At 42.4% G+C, this 22189-nt stretch overlaps 3 protein-coding genes across 3 annotated transcripts; 1 reads left to right on the top strand and 2 right to left on the bottom strand.

Annotated features, from left to right (window-relative positions):
* The first annotated feature begins 1938 nt into the window (after positions 1-1938).
* On the top strand, positions 1939-12425 carry ddx43 (DEAD (Asp-Glu-Ala-Asp) box polypeptide 43). Its single transcript, XM_041948016.1, has 16 exons — positions 1939-2260; positions 2539-2594; positions 3098-3215; positions 3926-4123; positions 4522-4603; positions 5393-5552; positions 8559-8677; positions 8799-8909; positions 9810-9951; positions 10176-10276; positions 10722-10809; positions 11020-11147; positions 11326-11435; positions 11594-11732; positions 11827-11914; positions 12255-12425. Exons 1-16 carry the CDS (start codon positions 1939-1941, stop codon positions 12423-12425), a joined length of 2133 nt encoding a protein of 710 aa, XP_041803950.1.
* Positions 12426-12774: 349 nt separating this feature from the next.
* On the bottom strand, positions 12775-16406 carry cgasa (cyclic GMP-AMP synthase a). The gene is made up of 5 exons (XM_041947802.1): positions 15489-16406; positions 15105-15318; positions 14618-14875; positions 14100-14199; positions 12775-13964 (listed from the first exon to the last, which is right to left on the bottom strand). The coding sequence occupies exons 1-5, from the start codon at positions 16338-16340 to the stop codon at positions 13634-13636; spliced, it is 1755 nt and encodes a 584-aa protein (XP_041803736.1). The 5' UTR covers positions 16341-16406; the 3' UTR covers positions 12775-13633.
* A 450-nt stretch (positions 16407-16856) lies between these two features.
* Positions 16857-21613, bottom strand: eef1a1a (eukaryotic translation elongation factor 1 alpha 1a). Its single transcript, XM_041947618.1, has 8 exons — positions 21541-21613; positions 20170-20353; positions 19847-20026; positions 19202-19498; positions 18804-18954; positions 18339-18595; positions 17780-18014; positions 16857-17657 (listed from the first exon to the last, which is right to left on the bottom strand). The coding sequence occupies exons 2-8, from the start codon at positions 20311-20313 to the stop codon at positions 17533-17535; spliced, it is 1389 nt and encodes a 462-aa protein (XP_041803552.1). The 5' UTR covers positions 20314-20353; positions 21541-21613; the 3' UTR covers positions 16857-17532.
* Between the last annotated feature and the right edge of the window lie 576 nt (positions 21614-22189).

Genomic DNA, 22189 nt, shown 5'->3' with positions numbered 1-22189 from the left:
ATTGAAAGGCTGCTGGGCTGACCTTAATTCCTCCTTCCAGTCTGGAGCAACGCTAGATTCAGTGTGGTGTCACAGGGTGAAATGTGCAATGCACAGACTCTTTTTATAACACAGCAGTTTAATTTGGATTCAAGATACTGTACATGCACTGTTGTATGCATGCTGTCACTTTATCCATTCTGCTGCTGACAGTGTCAAAAATATATCATGTTCACATAATGAAATAGGACAGAGGTGAGAGAGATGAGAAAAATATGCCTTGTAATCAATACAAAATCCTAATTGATATTTTCTGTGACTTTGGCTGATGCAGAACAATATGCTCAAGAGAATTTAATCTCTCCAAAATCATGTATAATTAACAAAGATTTTGAATGTGCATGCACTGCCTCCTCATCACATCAAACATAATTACAATATTTAACCATTTGGGGAACTTGTAATAATCTTAAAAATGACAGAAGTGGACATGTTTATATTTTTGATGCATTTAGTCCATATTCAGATTGAGAAATTATATGTTTTCACTGGCAGATTTATGTAAAACGGCGTGTTGCGAGTGTCTTAAATGACACTGTCCTCACTTGATTACTTTCATTGCCATCCTGCTTGTAGATCATGAGAATGATGCACAAAACTACATCAGCCATCTTTATTGTTGTTAGCCTTTTTGATTTGTTTTTGCATGTTTACATTTTAAGGAGTACGCAGTCACAGCAGTCTTAAAAAAATGTATTTTAATATGTTGATGACAATGTTTAGTCATCGTTATCTTCCAGTTATATTCCCTTTGTTTTGAATGGTGAGTAAGTGAATTGCTTAGCCAATTAACATCCTGTAGTAGACTAAAACAAGTATTATCCACTAACAAATGGCAATTGTAAACACTTGTAGATTGATTTTTAACTATTCTACAGCCCATGCAGGAGTTGTTGTGGTATGATATCATCCACGTGAAAGCACAGTTGTTAACGATGAGTTTGAGGAGCCTGAAAATGTGACATGGTAGTTTAATGCTTAACATTGGAATAGTTTTGTTTCAGTTATTGATTGAGTTTTGCTACATATGAAAAGAGGCCAGCCAGAACTGTTAATTACTTTGGAGCAAGATATGGAACAAATACTGAAAAATTAGGAAAGCCCATGGACTCAGCCTGTTGGGACACTGGATGGATTATTCCCCTCATAAAACACGCTCATGTTCGCAGTCTGTAAATTGCTTCAGGGTGCCTTTCTTGCATATGAAAATTCTTATTTTTTTCTTCACGGGCCTATCAAGGTCTTGTTTGCCTACAGCATACTGTATAGTCGAAGTCAAACTGCTCATTTTGGGCATCCAGTTCACATAAGTCATGTAGCTTTAGCCACAGACTTTATATGGCTTGGATGCCTAATAATACCATTTCTCTACTGCTTGAACAGTAATTTATTACACAACTGGCCTTAAAGCTTGATAATGTTAACATTATTATTTCTTTGAAATTAATTTATTAAAGTGCACATTATGTTCTCTGGATGAGAAATGCAAAAATAATTTTATTATTCATTAATAAAGTACAAATTAACTAAACTGTTTTGGTTTTGGGGTCCTTTTTTGCAATCAAAATGTCATGTTGCCTTTTTTAGAATGATTTTATGTGTTTAGGGTGGAAGATAATGGATGTACAGGTTATGGCAGTATCTAAAAATGCTGATTTGGGGAGATTTCTCCACATTTTTATGCTATGATTATAATTTCACATTTTTAATTAGTTCAAATCCCCATTTATGGACACAATATTGGTCAAAATCTGGTTAAAATCTATCCAAAATCAGAGAGGCGGGAGTATGAGCTGCCGGAGAGGACGTGAAGGCGACGTGGTCTTGATTGACAGCTTAACAGTTGCCTAATTCCGGTTGGGGGTGTAGCTAGGTGCCAGGTGGAGAGCCAAATTTAAAATGTCTGACTGGGAATGTGATGACAATGAAGACGGCATCGATACTCAGAAACCTGCTCCAAAAGCAGCACCGACTGAGTGGAAATTGCCAGGTGATGACCGTCAAAGGGAACGTGTATTTTTCGGTTTAAGACGCAGAGCCCCGAGGGGGTGCAGCGATGACTGCATCGACGAGGGGTCCGAGTTCAACCGCCGGAGGAGTGGAGCCGAAGGCCGCCCGGTTCTCCAGAGTACGGCGCGACGGACGTTTGGCGATGTAAAGTCGGACTCTTCCCCGCCTGTGACATTTACCGTGAAAAACGCTTCAGTTGGGAGGGTAATAGGTAAGTTAGGTTTTTACGCAGTAAATTTGTTTTGAAATGGTAACTGTACTGCGCAGCTTGCGGTCTTAGCTAGCTAAACTTTTCTGTTGGCTAACCCTAGTAATGCTAAACGCTATGCTACTTGTCGTGTAATCCCCGTTCTGCAAAGTTCGTTAGGAAGTTAGTGTGTGGGTTTGACCTGTAGCTATATGACACTGTAGCGTATGTTATTTATGTTTCGATTGTTTAACTAGCGAAGTTTTGTTTACACCTTGAATTAATTTCTAATCCTGTTAAAGGTCGCGGAGGAGCAAAAATCCGCGAACTTGAAGAGCTCACAGGCGCAAGAATCAAGGCAAGTTGACTGATGTTAGTGGTGGTGGTGCAACAATAATGTGCGCTTAAAAATTAAAAAGTGCCTGCACTCTGCTTTCTTGTTCCCAATTCTTTTGTCATGTGGACTTCACCATGCTTACACATGTTCTTCCGCGGGTCTGAGGAGGGACCAAGACCATAGTCAAATCAGTTCAATTTCAAACCAAGTTCAAATGGGGTCAGGACCAATGCAAGACAATGTAAACTGCCAATGGATTGTTTGGATTATTGAAGTTTTCCTTTCAACAGAAATGCAGATAGGTCTATAAGTACCTCTAATTCATCTTCATAATTCAACAAGCCTGTATATTGTGATATAGTCAATTATCTAAGTTAGTTATGAGCCAGATCAATTAAGATGTTTTTGGCACTGGACCTAACAGCAAGACATGACTGCTGTATTGCTAAACAGAGTGAATGTTGCTCAGGACATTGTGGATTATTTTTTTACTCCCTGTGTGTAACTCTGCTGTTCCTGGGTAGATAAACAAGGGGGACTATGAAGGTGAGGTGGTCATTTTTGGGTCCTCTGCTGCCCAGCACAAGGCCAAGGAGATGATTGAAGACCTGGTGGGAGATGGCAGCTCTCGATTTCACAATGGTACAAAATTCTTCCAGTTACACTTCAACTATTTTCACCTCACCTGACACTGAGCTGCTTTAAGCACTTACATTTCAGCAGACACCTCGGCTTCATATAGCTCTTACACCTTGATTCCACTGGGCACGGCTCTGTGACGTTATGTCTGCGACATGGTTTTGTTCCAACCTCAAAATGCCTTCATACCCCACCGGGAGCGTTTCAGAAGTGGAACGTTTTGCCTGCACCAGTTGGGAAATGTTTAGTGAATGTTTAGTTTATGTTTTTGCTTATCTCTGGGCTTTATGGATCAAGTTCATGAATGTACAGAGGAGAGGGGGAAAGTACAGAGAGTGAGTTTTGAGTCCAGTTAGAGGCTGAGAATGCCATGCAAACACACAAGCACGCACACTCCCATAACTACAGTTGGTGTGTCTGTTGCTAGCTAGCTTAAAGCTAACATCTGTGCAGTCATTGTTGTGGTACATAAACACAGACATTCAGTTGTCTAATTTGCACAGCCAAAATTAGCTTCTGTGTTGCTAATGGCCAGTTAATTATTATATTTATCTTTTTTCCCAAAAATGTTAACAAATTTGATTTATTTTAATTTAATTAATTTATTTATTTGATTAATTTAAATCTGTTGCTTAGTGATACTTGGTTACACTACTGTACTATAGCTTCCAAATAAAAATTAATCTCCTGTAGCATTCTGATCTGTTTCTCAGTTCTTCGTAAGGGTGGAGACTATGGAAGAGGAGAGGACAGAGGAGACTACAGTGGAGGAGTTGATGGAGGAATAAGGAATGACTCTGTCTGGTCAGCTACAGAATTAGAGGCAGCAAATGCTGCTCCGGCACGTGTATCCATAAACTGGAACACCATTCGGGAGAACAAGGAAAAGTATGAGGAGCTGAAGTGGAAGGGTGAGGGCTTATATTTTGTTTTTGTGTTTTTCTGTTTGATTTGTGTAGTTTTCATTGATTTGGCCCTGCTGCAGCATGATGGATTTGAAATTTAACAATTACTGAGTTTAAAAAGTGATGACCTTTACCTTTATTGGTGTTTTTTGGTTATATTGGTTGAAACAATGTTGGAATCATAGCATTTTTGTCCTTGAGGGGCCATGTAGATCAAGGGGTAGAATTTCAAATAGTTCATTGGATGTAAACACTTTTCAATAAAAGCAGAGAGTCATCGCTTTCATTTCATGATCATAGTTTAATTTTAAATGTCCTGTGATACGGCACCTGAGTTTCATTTGCGAATGAATGTGCTTCATATATGGCTTTAAACGATTTCATAAATATTTGCAACTGACCAGACCTCCCACCCATGAAGAAGAAGTTTTACACTGAGGCAGAGAGTGTGTCCAAGCTGACAGCGGAGGAGGTCAGTGAATGGAGGTAAATCTGACTGTTTCCTTTTTGTCACATCATCTTGTCCCCTGTGGGTGTAAAAAGAAGAGTACCATAAGTGTTCATATTATATTATACAGTGTTTTTGGTATTATATAAGAAACTATTTGGATTTGGATTTTTTTAATGGTCTTCTATGTTTGTGTTACTGACAGGGTTGCAAAACCTCAAACCCCCCATTTTTGATAAGAATTTCAATTCCATTACAGCCTCACACAAATAGGTGGCACCATTTATCCACTTCATGTGTTCGCTGAGCAGGTCCATCTGTAGTACTGAGTACATAGCATGTGAATTGGTCAGTGGTTCTCAGTCTTCAGGGCCTCACAATAAGAGCGAGAGATTCAGCGTTGCTGGGTAATACAAGAAAAGTAGTTGGCAACAAGGGTTTGTGGTCCAAATCTGGCTGTGCAGGACAAAAAGGCCAGAGTAGCACCAAGCCCTGATTTGTATGTCCCCAGGATGCAAATTTTTATTAAAATTTGTAATCTGTCTGTCTCTCAGTCAGTGTCATTATTACAAGTTCCTGTTTATTAAATGTATTTTACACTGACAGTGTTTTGGATATTGAAATCGAAAAAGAAGATTCTTTGTTGTTCTTATGGTGTTTTGAAATCTAACATAATTTGGACCAAATGCGGTCTCTTAAACACAACAACTACAGCTAAACATATTGCATTTTTTTTTCTGTGTCTAGCAGGGTAGTGTTGTTTGGAATCAACCACTTTACATTTTCAACCAGTTCACAATGTTGTTGGTTGTTATATTTTTTCACAGGAAGGAGAATAACAATATCTTTGTGGATGACCTGAAGGACGAGGGGGAGAAGCGGCCCTTTCCCAATCCCTGCCGCACCTTTCTAGAGGCCTTTGAGCTCTATCCAGAGGTCATGGAAAATATTGAGCAAGTTGGCTTTGTGAGACCAACCCCCATCCAGGTATGAGCCTATCAACAGGCCAATTTTGTTATGTAATGTATTGTTAATCATCCTTTGACGTATTATTGCTGAATATATTAGAATACAAAGAACCCGTATCATGGACTTAATGATGTGTTACAATTGTGTAAAGCTGAAGCTGATGTTCACGTTGAGTTGATGAACAACAAGTTGCTTATGCCTGACAAGATAAGGATCAGATCATAACCTGCTGCAATTAACTACTTAGGTGGGTTGATTCCAAACCACTCACTAACACAATCCCAATTTGGGACAGTTACTGTGTAAAGGTATGTACTTGTCATTCAGGGAACTGCATCACCCTCTTTCCTGTAAAATGTGTATTATTTGATTACTCCTATTAAAAAAATGCACCTTATTTTGGAGTGGAAAAATCCAGTTAGATGTGTTAAAGACAGATGTACCTGTAGAAACCTGCCCTATTCATTATCTGTTGCTATTGGCAAAACCCATTATTAACAAAGATCCATATTTGGAAATACCCACAACAACAGCAGCCTTGATGGGAATTATATGTTTTTTTTATTATTATTGTTAACCTATAGTAGCCTCCCCAAAAAGCAGAAATGAAAGGAAATGTGTCATTTTTTTTTGGTAATCAAATGAAATTCCATCTTAGATGACTCTGTGTTGAGCCAAAAAGCTAATTTCATTGATACTTTTGTACATGAATTACCTGTTTGAGAGGCTCTTGGAACTAACCTTTACTTAGTATACTTATTCAGTGTTTCCACTGTATTGAGGGTAATGGGAAATTACCATAGAAGTTGTACTATCACAGCTGCTTTAGGAAATAATATAAATCCTACTTAGTTTTCCTTCTGAAGTGTTGCACAATACAAATGGTTTCTAATTTGCTGACATTACTGTTTAAGCATGCAGACGTATGTACTTCCTGCAGATCATTGTCACACAAGTGTGACACAGGAAGACTGAAGTTACCTTTACTTAATTGTGGTAGCAGAAGGTGTAAAAAGAGAATAAATTTGGGTGTTTGCACATCTTTATCTAGCAAGTGATACATGAAAACGAGTGATTTGTCTTAGTGAGCCTACATCTGCAGATGTAATACTGTACAATTGCGATTCTCCTCCCTTTGGTAACTTCAGTACATAGGCTTTACAAGAAAGGCTAAGTCATGTAAAATGTTTGTCCTGAATGCAGTTGCTTACTTCCCAGAGTTGGTTTGTCAGAGCCTCAAGAGGACATGCTCCACTGAATGTGCTCTGATACGCACGTGTTCTGTTGTTTCCCGTAAAGGCGTGGTCAGGGCTTTTTCCTTAGTTTTCCAGGGGCAGGAAGTGCTGCTCTTTATGACTGTGTGAATGTAAAACTAAACCACGAGTATGCGGTCAGGAGAAATGAAACTGCATCTCCTCCTTCTCCAATTTACTTTCATTTCACAATAAGAGGCTTGGTGAGATGTAATGGAATATTACTGGCCTATGCTTTCTCTCTGTAATGCTTTGATGCTGTCAGATTGGTATGTGTGCCATCCATTGAACATTAAAAAAAACCTTTCCCTTACGTAGATGTTTGTTGTTGGGTGTTTTTTTTTGGTACATTCTTGCCAGGTCTTGCAGTCTTGCAGAAGGAAACTCTTGCTGTATCTTTCGTTCATCAAGACATGGCCAACATGTGAACACCCCTGAAATCATAGATCGTCCTTTTTTTATGTTTCTGTGTATGAACAGGTTAAACAACAGCACATCGTGTAAATACTGACGTTGATAGTTCTGATTTTTTACTTTCGATTGAGCCAGGCAAGCTCCCCCCACATCATGTTTTATGATTATGAAGGAAAAATGTCGTATTCGGTCTACTCGTGCCCCCCCAAGGAAAGCTGTTTGGGGACTTGGATGTCTTAATGCAGGAAAGTGTATTGATGCTCGGCCGAGGAGGACAGAGAGATCACCAACACAGTGTGAACACTGCCTGATGCCACCTCAATTCTGAAGGATGCGTCCCGTGATCAGTCCCTTTTCCTAGCTGAAGCGCTAGATCTGTTTCATTCCCAATTATGGTCATTTTTTTTTTATAACAAGGGACTATGCTCATCCTCGTTCCCCAGCTCACGCTGCAAGCGTCTTCAGGTCACCATTAGCACATTCCTCTAACAGGAGACAGTCTACAATGTCTGCCACAATGTCTGGAGGACAGCACAGCTATGCCCTTGATTGCCTCTGCAACAGTGCTTCTGAAGGGCGCCAGTTTGCCTAAACTACCCAACAGCTGCATTGTACTCCAGCATAGCAAAAGAGACCTCTGCCTTCAGCCTGAGCTGGCCTGAAGACGGCCCCTTTGCCTGACCATGACCCTGAGGCCCCCACTGGGCATAGTCAAGTGACAGAGTGACAGAAAATTCCATCACAATGATAAGCTCTGTAATAAATGCGAAGGCATGAGATTGATATCAATAGTCCTCATCTGCCTCTTGGAAAGAGAGTGTATTTCCCCAAATGTTGATCTTAAATGCTGTCTTTAAAAGAACATGGGCTTATAAGTTACTACGTTTCTTGGCCTAAACATGTCTGATTCTTTTATTGTTTTTCTTAGTGTGAAATTAGTCAAATTCATCAAGTCTTAAGAAGGACACACATGAAAGCCAACATCTAGCCACTTACCTTAGACTCTGGAGTCTGACATATATTTAGTGTGTTGTTGCATGGTCATTAGCAACATCATTGCTCTTCATTGTTTTTAAGAACAGAGCTCATATTTAGAGTAATCTTGTCACCTACTTAAATTTGTGTTCTCATCTTTTTTTAAAGCTAGCTGTAGATATTTTTTAATGTTTATTTTTTGCACTTTGATTTTGTATCACAAAATAACTTAAGTTTACAGTATATTTGCAGGGTAGTAACTTCTTTAGTCTGTCATATATCAGTTGTGGTTTTGTGTATGTATTAAATTTGTTTTAATCTCAGCTTTAATATCTTTGTTTGTATAAATGTATGATGATATTTTGGTTTGTTTCTTCACCAGTCTCAGGCTTGGCCAGTGTTGCTCAGCGGGGAGGATCTGATAGCCATCGCTCAGACAGGAACAGGGAAAACCCTGGCCTACCTGCTGCCAGGGTTCATCCACATGGATGGACAACCTGTGTGAGTACAGGACCGGCTTCACCACATTTCATCTTTTTAGGCCTGGTGTGCTTAATGTGCCATGATGTAATGTACTGTGCCTGTTTGTCCGACCGTCCTTATGTTCTTCTTTCCCTGATAGACCCAGATGTGGGCGGGGTGGGCCAGGCATGTTGGTGCTGACTCCCACCAGAGAGCTGGCCCTGCAGATTGAAACAGAGTGCAAAAAGTACCGCTATAAGAGCTACAAAAGGTCTGGCAGTCTTACGTTATCAAAAGTCATTAAAGGTATAAAGTGTAAGAGTCGGCCACCTGTTAAAGGCCACTTCAAACTAATAGGGAGCAACATGGCGATAACTGCTGCTCACTGTACTCTTTGCTGTAGCTATCTTTGGCTGTAGCTACTAGCTGCTGTTGGCTAGTTAGCACAGTTAGCTGTGCAACTGGTGGTCCTTTAGCTGACTGGAGTCTGCCCCAACTGAGAGGCTGGAGCACCGGGGGGTGGTGATTGTTGTTGTTGTTCACACTGCGGCCAGTGGAACCAGGCTCAGCGGCCTCCCGGTGAACACTGCTAGATAAGGACTGGATATTAAACTAAAATTCTGCTTTTTGAAGAATGTACAAGTATTCTGAAATGCCACTTTAAGTATTGCAGGATTAGTATATTCACTTTCAAAACATTTAATTAGAACTTAAGTTCACTTTAAGCACACTTTGTAAAACATCCTTTAAATTAAACACAAAAAGTAGAAGTCTACTTGTAATGACTTTTCTGTACTTGCATTACACACCTAATACCCCGAAGTCTGCTACTTTTTGACCTGGGAAGAGAGCTAGTGAAACATAGGAAACTCGCATACATTTCCCAGCTGAATCTACGGGGGCTGTACTGCAGGACTATCACCTTTTGAGGACAGGATGGGCCACAAGTAGCTGGTTAGCATGCTAACTTCAGAAGACATCTATGACGTAATGTCTGAACTGTTCCTTCTTCACATTTCTGTGGATGATGTTAGTTCTTTTTTTTGAACATTTTAAACTAAAATTACACTCTACTTACACATTGTACCTTTAAGGATGATCTTAGAATCAATAATTGATTAGGATGTTGGGGCGACATGAACGTCACTGTTCCTTCTCTACCTTCTCTCAGTATCTGTATCTATGGCGGAGGGGATAGAAGGGGCCAGATCAATCTGGTGAAGGATGGAGTGGACATAGTGATCGCTACACCAGGCCGACTAAATGATCTACAGATGAATGAACTCATCAGTCTGCGCTCCATCACCTACTTGGTCAGCTGTGTTTGCATATTTGTTTTATGTTTGAAGGATTGAATGTTTATGTGCCTTCACTGTCCACAATATAACCACCACCTCCAGCTCCTCCTCCTCTTCTTCTTAGTCGTTGTCTTCTTCTTAGTATACAAGAAGACTTCTGTGTTTGATGTCTGGTTTTTCTTTGTGCGTCTGCGCCCAGAGGGTTTGTTTTTAATAACTGCTCTGATTATTGGGAAAAGGTGCTGGACGAAGCTGACCGCATGCTAGATATGGGCTTTGAACCCCAGATCATGAAGATTCTTCTGGACATCCGCCCAGACCGACAGACTGTCATGACCAGGTATGAGTCAAATCAGACGAAGCATGTTAAAGAAATTTTGTCATCACATGGTAAATAAGCAGGATGTTAGGACAGAGGGACACATGCAACCCCAGAGAGGAAGCATTTACGTAACATTAAGCATGAAAGTCATCCAGTGTTGGTGTTTCTGCTACAGTTCCACAGACGTACATTACTCAGCAAATATGTTTCATCATTCTGATGGTGAATGATTACTGTCTTAAGAGAATACATTCTGTGTCATAACTGTGTTAAACTGATCCACATTTTCACTAAAGGAATGAAACTTTTTAAAGCAATTCAGCCCCAGCATGCATTGACTTGTTTCACTGTTCCTTACAGAAGTGCTGTGGAGATTTTTTGTTGTTGTTGTAGGATGTACAAAATAGAATTGAAAATAAACTTTTTTTTTTTTTTTTTTAACTTGTAAACTCTTGTGGATCAGTGCCACCTGGCCCACCGGTGTGAGACGATTGGCCAAATCCTACCTGAAGAATCCTATGATGGTTTATGTGGGCACTCTGGACTTGGCTGTAAGTGGAAATTAATACATCGTTTAGTAGGCGTATTAACTGTGGTCAATTATGAGAAATTCCTGTTTCTCTGCTACAAAACAGTTAAATATTGCTTCATTATTTATCCCTGGCAGATATTTTATGGCTCTTATAAAGTAAAATTCAGATGCCTTGTGCCCCCATCTGGATTACATGTTTAAATGCCTCCTGCGTTTGTCTGGGTCTTAGGCAGTGAACACAGTGCAACAAACAGTGCTGATCGTCCATGAAGATGAGAAAAAGTCGTATGTGTTTGACTTCATCAGAAACATGCTGCCCCAGGATAAAGTCCTCATCTTTGTTGGCAAGAAGCTTGTGTGAGTGGTCGGTCACAACATGTGGCTTGTACACAAAGGAGAAAATTGGTATTTACCAACATCTGTGGGTTGTGGCTAAAAACCACAGAGTTAACCACATGTCAATTGGCAGTGCTTACCTCCTATACTAACTATTTCCTATGCGTGTGTTTGTGTCACTATTTGCATGCAATCTCAGGGCTGACGACCTGTCCAGTGACATGTGTCTGCACGGTGTGGCTGTGCAAAGTCTCCATGGTGACCGTGAGCAGTATGACCGTGAAGAAGCTCTCAAGGACTTTAAAGAGAGTATGCAGCAGTTAGGAAAATGTGGTTTAAAACATTGGCTTTCCCTGGTTCTGAAAGTGAAATGTTGATGCTGAGCTGTTGTTCTTACCTTGAAGCCAATGAACTACCACAAGTTAAGTCTGAGCCAACAAACTGACCAGAGAATTGTCTTTTTCCAGGTCGAGTTCGTGTCCTGGTCGCCACAGACTTGGCATCTCGAGGGTTGGACGTCCATGACATAACACATGTCTTTAACTATGACTTCCCACGCAACATAGAGGAGTATGTCCATCGCGTGGGCCGGACTGGCCGAGCAGGGTGAGGGGTGTCCCGCATTGTCCAGGGGTCACATGGCTGAATATCACTGTCACTCTCTGGCTGTTTGTGATGTTTTGATGCATTTGTGTTCCAGGCGTTCAGGTGCTGCTGTTACCCTGGTAACAAGAGAAAACTGGAGGATGGCCCCTGAGCTGATTCCCATCCTGGAGCGAGCAGGACAGGTCAGCAGGAAGTTCACTTAATAGAGACTTAGTACAAGAAAATCAGGCATGTACAGTGGTGTATACATTCTATTGGTCTCACTTCATTGAAAACATTATTACAAAATGGCTTGTTTGCTGAATTTTTTTTCCCCCAAAATAAAACATTTTTCCATGACACTAAAGTCATTAATCAGAAAAGAATGCTTAGTTTCCAAGTTGTATCTGAAAGCTGAGAGAATATCATAAGCAAGTAGTTGGCACATGTTCTATTGTTGTTTGAATTTTTAAACTAGATTTAATAAAACATTTGGCAAAGCATAGTAAAGAGTGTGTATAACCTTTGTGAATTCTGTTGCAGGAGGTCCCTGAGGACCTGGTGCTCATGGCAGACAGATACGAGAAACACAAAAGGGAGAAGGAGATGTGCGATCCAAGAGGAGGACAGGGACGAACCGGGGGAGGAGGATGGGGGAGGAGAGACAGTGGAGGAAGAGGAGGCAGGGATCGAGGCCAAAACTGGGGATTCTAATGAAAGATTTCCATGTAAGTCCCCACATAGCACAAGGTTTCCTAACCCTAACCACAGGCCTACAAAAGGGCTCACAGAGTTGAACTGAATCTGACACTGCGTGTACAGTCATTTCTTTTAAATTACATTTTATTTTATATTTGATTTATTTTCTTTGAAAACGTTTTGTTTCTTGTATTGTCATCCATTGTCAGGAAGTTACTCGTTTAAAAATTCTGATTGTTCGATTGCATGATTTCAACTATTTTCTTCTGCTCAGTATCACTCTGATTAGTTTGTCATGTAATTTCTTGATTTGGGCAGAAAGAAATATGTATAATAAATTCTCCTTTAGAAGAGACTTGACACAGTGTAGATTTTATTGGCTTGAAATTCACGGTATGATACAATAATTATACAATCTGCTTTGCACCATACTGCCTGCATGGGGAAAAACTTGAATGTTAGGTATTTCAGACGCTTTGTAAAACAAATAAAACCATAATGCAATCATTTGCAAATGAACTGTGTTGACCAACAACAGTTTTATGAAGTGTTCCTGAGCCCATGTAGTAACATCCTTCATACATCATGTGTTCACATAGTGGGGAAACTCGCTCCATACATAAAATTTAATCCTAACCCTAATATTACTGCATATTATTTTCCAAAGAATTGCATTGTTGTAGATGCTTGATGCCCTCCAGGCAGCCGTTGGCATTCAGTAAATTCAACACAGTAATTTGAAAATCAACTTGGAAAACATTTGACTTTCTTTGATGGAAATCTATTACCAATTTTGTTGCAGCATTGTTGCATGAAAAAGCAGATAAGGTCAAATTTAACAGAAAAGTCATTTAAGTTGGTTTGACATTCTGGACAAAATATATAAAAATATATAAATATAAATTCCCCTATTAAATGAGCAGAAGTTAGTTTAAGTGGGATATTCATGTTGCTTTTCAGATTGTAGAATGTAGCATTTCTCACAGTGATGTTATGAAGTATTTAACATACAATCAACATCAGTCAGAAACGAGTCATAAACATGACAAATGATAAAGCAGGTAAGAATACATTGAGTAAAAAATATATGAAAAATATTGATTACATAAATACCTTGCCTGCCTTCCTTGAAAGATTACACTGGGTTTTAATTGCCCAATTTTTCCTTCGAGGATGCTCCAGAAAGATCACAAACCAAACACATGATGTTTGTTGGGAAGTTATTACTTGAAAATAGGAAAGCCCTGGTCACGTTCCTCCCTGATACAATGAGCCAGACGACTGCATCTGTGCCTGCCAGGGCCGGAGAGCAGGTTCTGAGCTGGGATGAAGAAGTTGTTGAGCACTCCACTTTCCAGATGGGCTATAAAGTCATCCAGGAGCCGCTGGAAACAGTGGCTCAGGCTCGAGGCCCTCCAGTCACTGTCTTTAGTTCTGGAGCAGCAGGCGTGTAAGAGCGTGGTCTTGACGTGGTAGGAGCAGAACTTGTCAAATAAACGGTGTCTTTCCTTCAGTAGACTGAGAAGGTGCTTCAGGAGCTTCAAACAGTCCTTCCTGTTTGTAAGGAGAAAGGAAAATACCTGTGGATTCTTCCCTGTTTATTTCCAAACACGCAGAGAAATTTTAATTTCTATTTTCTTTGTGATGGAAATTGCTGTACTTTAACATCAGGAACAAGTTGAAACTAACCTGCAGCAGGGTTCTCCACCTTTTTCACAGCATGTCTTCTCTGATCCATGATTCATCAGTATGGCCTTCTCAATGTGGGAGAATGAAATCCGCCAAACATCTGTGTATGTTAGAAGAGAAAATTCTCAAAGGATAGGGCGACTTGACGCTTCCTTTTTTTAGTCTTCATTCATAAAACTGCTGATGTAAAAGTCCCAAAACAGTGTTTACGTGACTTACTTATGACAACTTATGAAGATGTGAAAATGCTGAGTGAACATAGTTTCTACCCCTGTGGTATCTCTACGCTCCACATATACTGTGGTACTGGGTAATTTGTGAGCTCTCTGATCTGTGACAGCTGACAATGTGTGTTCACCTTCTATAGCCTTTCAGAGTTGAGTTTTTAGAGAATACTGTATAACCTTAAGCACTTTGTTAACATGAACCCTGTCTTATTGAAATACTGTATGTAGACAGCCAGTGGGTCATTCCTAGAAACACAATTTTTATTTTTGCTTTAGAGAAGTTAGACTTACCCCTAGCAAAGACGCCATCATTTTCCACCATACCCCTGCCTTCATATTTTGGGACAAGATAATATCCATTTCGCTTGTAGTCCCGCTTTACTTTGGTTCCCAGCCAGCCGTCTATTTTAAGGCCTTCTTTAGTGAAAGGTGGCCAGCTGGATTTTACCACAAGACTGAGAACAACATCCAGTGAGATGGTGGTTGTTTGGACTTTGGTGGTCAGGGTCACTGCAGGGCAGCCTTGTTTCTTTTTTGTCACAATCCATTCTGAAAGACAAACATGAAACACAATCTAAATGTTCTCTGTTGTCATATACACAGTGTTGGAATATATTACAGCCACAATACATGCCTCAGTTAAGTCAATGATTGTAATCAGTAGGATTAGTGTTTCTTTAGATGTATCGCCATGTTACAAAGGATTTCAACTAGTTTGCTAGTTGGATCGCAGGGGATTTTGTCTCTGCCAGCCACAGTGACTCATTTTGGTACTCACCTTTACATTGCTTCACACTTTTCTTCACTTCTGCCCTAAACTCGTTGAGCATTTTACTGCCGGACAAAGTACCGTTCTCTTCAAATTTTTGCAGGGGGCTCCTGCCACGTTTTAATGCCACACTGTAGAAGGCTCCATCACTTCCAAAGGGGCTAACTTTCACTCGGCCAACGGGAATGGGCAGCATGACGTCAAATTCATCAGGATTAGAAATCTGTATGCACAAAAACACCACTGTGTGACCCACCGTGAATTACACAGCATCATAATTGTTCAAAGGACCGTACAGAATATGGCTGCATTGCTTCAGAGTATAACGCACCACTAACACTTCCCTCAAGAAATGATGCAACTAGGTACTTGTTTCAGGGAATCTGGACTTACCTTTAGATTTTCATAGTAACTTCCAGTATGTAGAGGGTCTTCTACTTCTTTAAAGCATTCAGTGTTCTGTTTCAAATGCATGATGATTTTTCTTTTAATACTATTGACAACTTCTGCTGCGTCTGATCTGTCGTTCCTCTTGATTTTCAGTTTTTCCAGAGTTGTGCGGAGAATGGAGTCCACTGCAGCTTTGTCTTCACGCCTGTCTTGTGGTACACAAGCCTCTGTGGTGTCCTTTAGCGTGTCTGGCTGCATCTTTGTTGCCTCGCCTCTGCATTTTTTGGCTTTGCCAGCACATGTTTTTGGTCCTGCAGTCTGTATAGAAGCCTTTGTGGTGTCCTGTGGTGTCTCTGGCTGCGTCTTTGTCTTTTCCTTTGCATTTTCTTCTTCTGGTTTAATCTTACCAGCACATGTTTTTCGTTTTGTGATCTGTACAGAAGCATTTGTGGTGTTGTTTTGTGTCTGTGGCTGCACCTTTGTCTCCTCAGCAAACTTTACTGCCAGTTTGTTCTTCCTTCCCGGTGTTTTTGCTTTGATGGTCTTTAGAGGATCGTTTGTGGCGTCCTTTGGTGTCTCTGGATGCGTCGTCTCTTGCTCTGTTGCGTTGGTCCTGCCACCACATTTTTTGCCTTCTGCGCCTTGTACGGTAGCCTTTTTGTTCTCTGTAGGCGTCCTTTGCTGCTTGTCGATCTCCTCTGTGACATTTTTAGTGGGCTTCTCCTTGCGTGTGCTCTTTACAGATGGCTTCTCCTCAGTGTACTTGGTCTTTTTCTGCTCCTTTGGTTTCTGTTTCATATCTTCTGTCAAGTCCTTCTCTCGACATCTAGACGTTTTTTTTGTTTTTTCACTCATGTTTAGTTTTTCTCTTTGCACACTTGGTGTCACAACTCCTTAGCCTTACGTGGTCTGCCTCTACCAGTCGAGATGGTACAATGAAAGAAATGAAACAACTCATCAGACTTATATTCAAAGTAGTTCCAGCAAATTCATGAGAACACGCCCCTTTACTACTTTTCACACTGCCCTTAAGCTGTTTGAGATTTTGAGGTGAACTGATAATTTTGTTAATTTTGTGTCCCATGAAAAATTGAATCAGTTTTTCTAGTAAATCTGTGTTTATATGAGCTTCTTACATTTTGTTTGAAAATCACTGGAAATTCCTATTTTATTCCTGCACCAACAGCTACATCTTGTGGACATAAAGGTGAATTGTAAGGCTTGAGCTTCTTGTCAGACTCGTCTCACAGGGTTGGAAAGTTAAAGGCATCTGTTGCCCTGCACGTCTTTGCAGCACACTCAGAGGAAATGACTGAAGACCACAGCCCGGCATTTTGGTTGAAACATGTTTAATGTTGCAAAGAGGCTCATGCCATCTCACAGTAAGGTGCAGTAGCTTATGCCAATTTAAGCTTCTCCAGTGCAAGTGCAAAGTTAGCGAAACGCCAATCAAAGTGCCTCAAGAATCAACAATTGGCCTACTCTGAGCCCCTCGGCAAGGACGCATTTGGACCATTTGTTTTAAGTGTTGTTTTTTTTAAAGCTTAAACACAACAAATCACTAAGTTCTACTAATCTACTACTCAGAAGAACATAGTTTTAACTTCTTGCCATAGGCTCCTACAGAGCACCATGTAGTTGCAAACAAACACTAAAAGCAAGACAACACGTACTATGTAAAGTGACCAGTACCTGCACTCCAGATAGCTAGAGACGTGATACATTTCAGTACCTCTAGTTGTTCGATGTGTCGATGTCAATATTACAGAAAGGTATTGCCATGAACAAAGTCGACAGTGCACATTTAAAACTACCTGTTTGATATTACATTGTACGTAATGGTAATCTAACCACTGAAATGGAGTCAGGAGTGCCGCCTCAAGGACTTAAGATTTAAACGTTGTTCTTTCCTTCGAATGCTTTTGCGATGCATTGTGATGATTAACCAGTCTTTGATTATTAAGTTGAAGTAGCCAATTGTAGGATGAAGTTGGATGACTGATGTCCTGCCCTGGGAGACCTTGGGGTCGGCAGAGTAGCACAACATTCATTTGTTCCTCTGGGCCTTCTGGGCGGACTTGGTAACTTTACCAGTGGTGGAGACCTTCTTCTCCACGCCCTTAATTACGCCAACTGCGACAGTCTGACGCATGTCACGCACCGCAAAACGACCTGCAAGGCGAAGAGGAGCAAAGAGATATTTTAGGTGATGCTTTCACCTGCTATAACTTACAGTGGCGTCACAAAGCTGTTGATGTGGGGAAAAGTGGGTGATCCTCCACACTTGAACTTACCAAGTGGTGGGTACTCAGAGAAGCTCTCAACACACATTGGCTTTCCAGGAATCATGTCCACAATGGCAGCATCTCCAGACTTGAGGGATTTGGGGTTGTCCTCCAGCTTCTTGCCAGAGCGGCGATCAATCTTTTCCTTGAGCTCTGCAAACTTGCAGGCGATGTGAGCTGTGTGACAGTCCAGCACAGGAGCATAGCCGGCACTGATCTGGCCTGGGTGATTAAGGATGATCACCTACAAAGAGACAGCATGGATGGTGTATTAATACAAAGACTCGACTGCTGGCTTGCTGAGTGATTATTTGCTGTGATTGTCTTATTTTGACATCTTCCTGTGTCATTCTAATCCAAACAAACTGGATGACGTGTGGCAGAAACATTGACTTGCTTGCAGTGTGGTGATCCAACTGTTGGGGCTAAAGTGAGATGCAAAGATAACCTCTGATATGAAGCATAAAAACAAACTTTCTAATAAATATCTATCAAGACTATGAATAGCTCTGATTTAAGATGGAGCTGATTGTGTCAAATCTTGCTGATGTTTCATTGCTGTGTCTACCTGGGCAGTGAAGTTGGCCGCCTCCTGCGGTGGGTCGTTCTTGCTATCACCAGCCACGTTGCCGCGGCGAATGTCCTTGACTGACACATTCTTTACGTTGAAGCCCACATTGTCGCCAGGGAGGGCCTCAGTCAGCGCCTCATGGTGCATCTCCACAGACTTGACCTCAGTAGTCACGTTGACAGGGGCAAAGGTCACCACCATGCCAGGCTTTAGTACGCCCGTCTCCACACGGCCTACAGGCACTGTTCCAATACCTGAGAAGAGGTTCAGAACAGAGGACATTGAGTGAAGTGAACATAAAGGTGGTTCATACCTGTACTGACCCTCACCCCCACAGCTCTGCTGTTTTGATTAAATGCTCTAACCAAGAGACGTTTCATATACCACATTCCCAAGGGTCTTATTTCTAAATAACAGTCCCCTATTCCTATTCATCTGTTTCTTAATGGGAGCACTACATGCCTCCTATCTTGTAGACGTCCTGCAGGGGCAGACGAAGGGGTTTGTCTGTTGGACGGGTGGGGGGCTGGATGGCATCCAGAGCCTCCAGTAGTGTGGTCCCTGATGCATTGCCTTCTTTCCTATTGATCTTCCACCCCTTAAACCATGTCATCTGGAGACAAGATGTACAGCATTATACATTTTAAACATTTATTGTCTGTTAAGACAGTTTAAACTTGTGATCATGGTAGCAGAGAAAAACTGAATCGTCAACTTGATCAAAAAAATCAATTGGCTCAATATTTGTAATGAAGACTGTAACTAAAAAAAAACATAACTTCATTGCTCATTTAATTGAGAAGTGAATAACTCATTAATTCCTCAAGCATTTGTATTACTACACTACGTGTTCTACTTACATTGGGGCTGGGCTCAAGCATGTTGTCTCCATTCCAGCCGGAAATGGGCACAAAGGCAACGGTGTCCGGATTGTAGCCAATCTTCTTGATGTAGGTGCTCACTTCCTTCACAATTTCCTCATAACGCTTCTGGCTGTAGTTTGGCTCGGTGGAGTCCATCTTGTTGATGCCCACGATGAGCTGCTTTACTCCCAGAGTGTAGGCCAGGAGGGCGTGCTCGCGGGTCTGTCCGTTCTTAGAAATACCCGCCTCGAACTCTCCAACGCCGGCTGCCACAATCAGCACAGCACAGTCTGCCTGAAGATCCATGAAGGTCACACATTAGTACCGTCAATGCACAGCAGCTTTGATCATTGCACGCAAGGTCGATCCTATACAATTAAAAGTTACAAATTTGACCAACTTTTACTGTTCACCTGGTGAATGAGCTTGCTGCTGATTATTGGTGGCTATTTGTTATGACTTTTATGTCTTCTTTTTTACAGTATTTACACAGGAATAGAAGCCTGTTCTACTGTCACTCTCAACAAGTCACTACAGATGAGCTACTGGTCTTTCTTAAAGGCACAGGCACAAAAGGACCCACATCTACACCATACAGCATGTAACGCACACAGAATGGCTCAGTATCCTCGTGTTACAGACCTGGGAGGTCCCAGTGATCATGTTCTTGATGAAGTCCCGATGACCCGGGGCATCGATGATGGTCACGTAGTACTTGCTGGTTTCAAACTTCCACAGTGAGATGTCGATGGTGATGCCACGCTCCCTTTCTGCCTTCAGCTTGTCCAGCACCCAGGCGTACTTGAACGACCCCTTCCCCATCTGAGGAGGAAGTAACAGATTGTAATTGTTCATAGTTGTCATGGCTTTAATCTTACGGTGAGAGAGGAGTGGGGGTCCTGATCTTGAGGAAGAGACGTTAGTTGATCCATGAAGGCATCGTCCTCTTGCCTGTATCGCCTTACCTCAGCCGCTTCCTTCTCAAACTTCTCGATGGTTCTCTTGTCAATGCCCCCGCACTTGTAGATGAGGTGGCCCGTGGTGGTGGACTTGCCAGAGTCCACGTGGCCGATCACGACGATGTTGATGTGGAGTTTCTCCTTTCCCATGGTGACTGGAGCCGGCTGGAGTCAGGAAAGCGTCTGTCTGCTAAAACCAGGTTGAAATACAGTTAGTATGCGAGCAAACTGCTACACTGGTGGGTTGAAAAGGCTTTAGAAGAGCACACAGGTGGAGATTCAGCAGAGATGAAAACACTAGAGTCCTAATGGCTCCTCAAGAGACTGGCGCAGAGAGAATTTGAAATGCTGCACAGTGACAGAGACGGTTCATCAGCCCTAAAACAAGCTGACTCTGCTGTCTGATCGCTTCTGGAGATGCTGGAGAGCGGCTGCTGACAAAGACGGCTCCTGACTGGCTGTGGATGTTTTCTTAAGTGGTGCATCACCGAAGATTAGGAACGGGATCAATGGCCACTGAACTGCACCAAGCACAAAAACCCTCTGCCCCTCCTACTCTCTGTTCCTCCATTCACCCCCCCACCCAGCCCCGTCACATCCAGCCTGCTCTCCTGTGCACTGACACATCAAAACAGCACAGCACCGTCACCCTTTTCTCGCCGCCTCAGACTCACTACAGCTTCACTCCGAGCCAGAATCCTCCATTTTGTCAGGTCCAGTCCACGGATGGTGCAGCAGCAGCAGCCATTTGTCAGACACTGCAGCGCACTGCGCACAGGTTAACGCAGAGGAGCGCGCACACCGCTGTTAACTCCGCGGGAGCGCTTTGTGACAACCTTCAATATAAGATCTGTCTCACGCGCTGCAGGCCCCCCCTTTTTAAATGATCCCCGTGAGTGCGGATTCATTTGATCTGCATCTAGTTTGCACCAGGTGGAAAAAGCCGAAGCTTTAATCCAACTGTAACATGAATCCTCACCGGGTGAGTTCAGGTGAACTCGGTGCCAGGACGGACGACCGTTTCCATGCGCCTATTTATCTCATCTCTGCTGCTACGGGACGTCACGACAGCTGCCGCAGTGCGCTTCAAAGCACAGAAGGTGATGAAGCAGCGGGCAGTGCGTAAAACCCAGCACAGCTACTGCGACACAGCTCATGTTTTACGGATTTAACCGAAATGTCATCCCTCCGCCATGTTCTATCATCCACCCGCTAACTGAGGGATGCGTATTAAGCACCAGCCGCCTGCTGCATCACAACAATATTCCCAAAACGCTGCGTGGAGACGGAGCCGCGGCGGAAAACGCTCATTCATTCTCCCGATAGCATCCGAAACGAAATCCCCTCGATGCGTAATTTCATGTCCCGCGGTCGTACCTGAGAGCTGCTCGGTGTCAGCTTGGGTGCAGGACCGGAGAAGAGAGCCGCTGATCCGGTTATAGCGCGCAGGGGAGGCGGGGGTGTTGCGTAATTGCGCACACCCGCTGCTGTTCAGCATCACAAAGAGGGAGAAGTTACCGCAAGCGAGTTTACCATAGGACACGGCGACCGGCGAAGCATCCATTATCGGACACCGCCCCGCGCAGACGTTTCTCTCCCACTTGCGGTCACGGGAAGAAGACGATGAAGAGTACATGCATGTAATGACCGCACCACCTGCAGATCTGTCTGCAGCAGGCCGAGCTAGTTATTGTTTTTGGGATCGAGGTTTTGCTTTCATGTGTGTTTGAATCCGAGCCGGCGTCGGTCAGTCGAGGTGAAGCCAGGTGGGGAACGAACGAAGCGAACCGCGTCCGTCACGCGCAGCAGGTGGAGCGCTCACCTTTCCAGACGCTCCCTAGCTGGATTAAAATGAGCCCCGGCGCCCTTAATTTCTCTCCAGCGCGTCTGTCTGCAGGCTTGTCTGCTAATTATCACAAGATGCAGGGCTGCTGAGTGACAGCCGGGAGGAAGGGAGAGCGAGCCCAGCGGTTCTGAAGTGGTCTGATCGCGTCCTGAACAAGCCTTTTGTAATCATGTGATACAT

This window comes from Chelmon rostratus, chromosome 11 (assembly GCF_017976325.1).
Source record: "Chelmon rostratus isolate fCheRos1 chromosome 11, fCheRos1.pri, whole genome shotgun sequence".
NCBI classification, from domain to species: domain Eukaryota; kingdom Metazoa; phylum Chordata; class Actinopteri; order Chaetodontiformes; family Chaetodontidae; genus Chelmon; species Chelmon rostratus.
The sequence above is the reverse complement of the archived record's forward strand: the minus strand, read 5'-3'. Positions and strand labels throughout refer to the sequence as shown.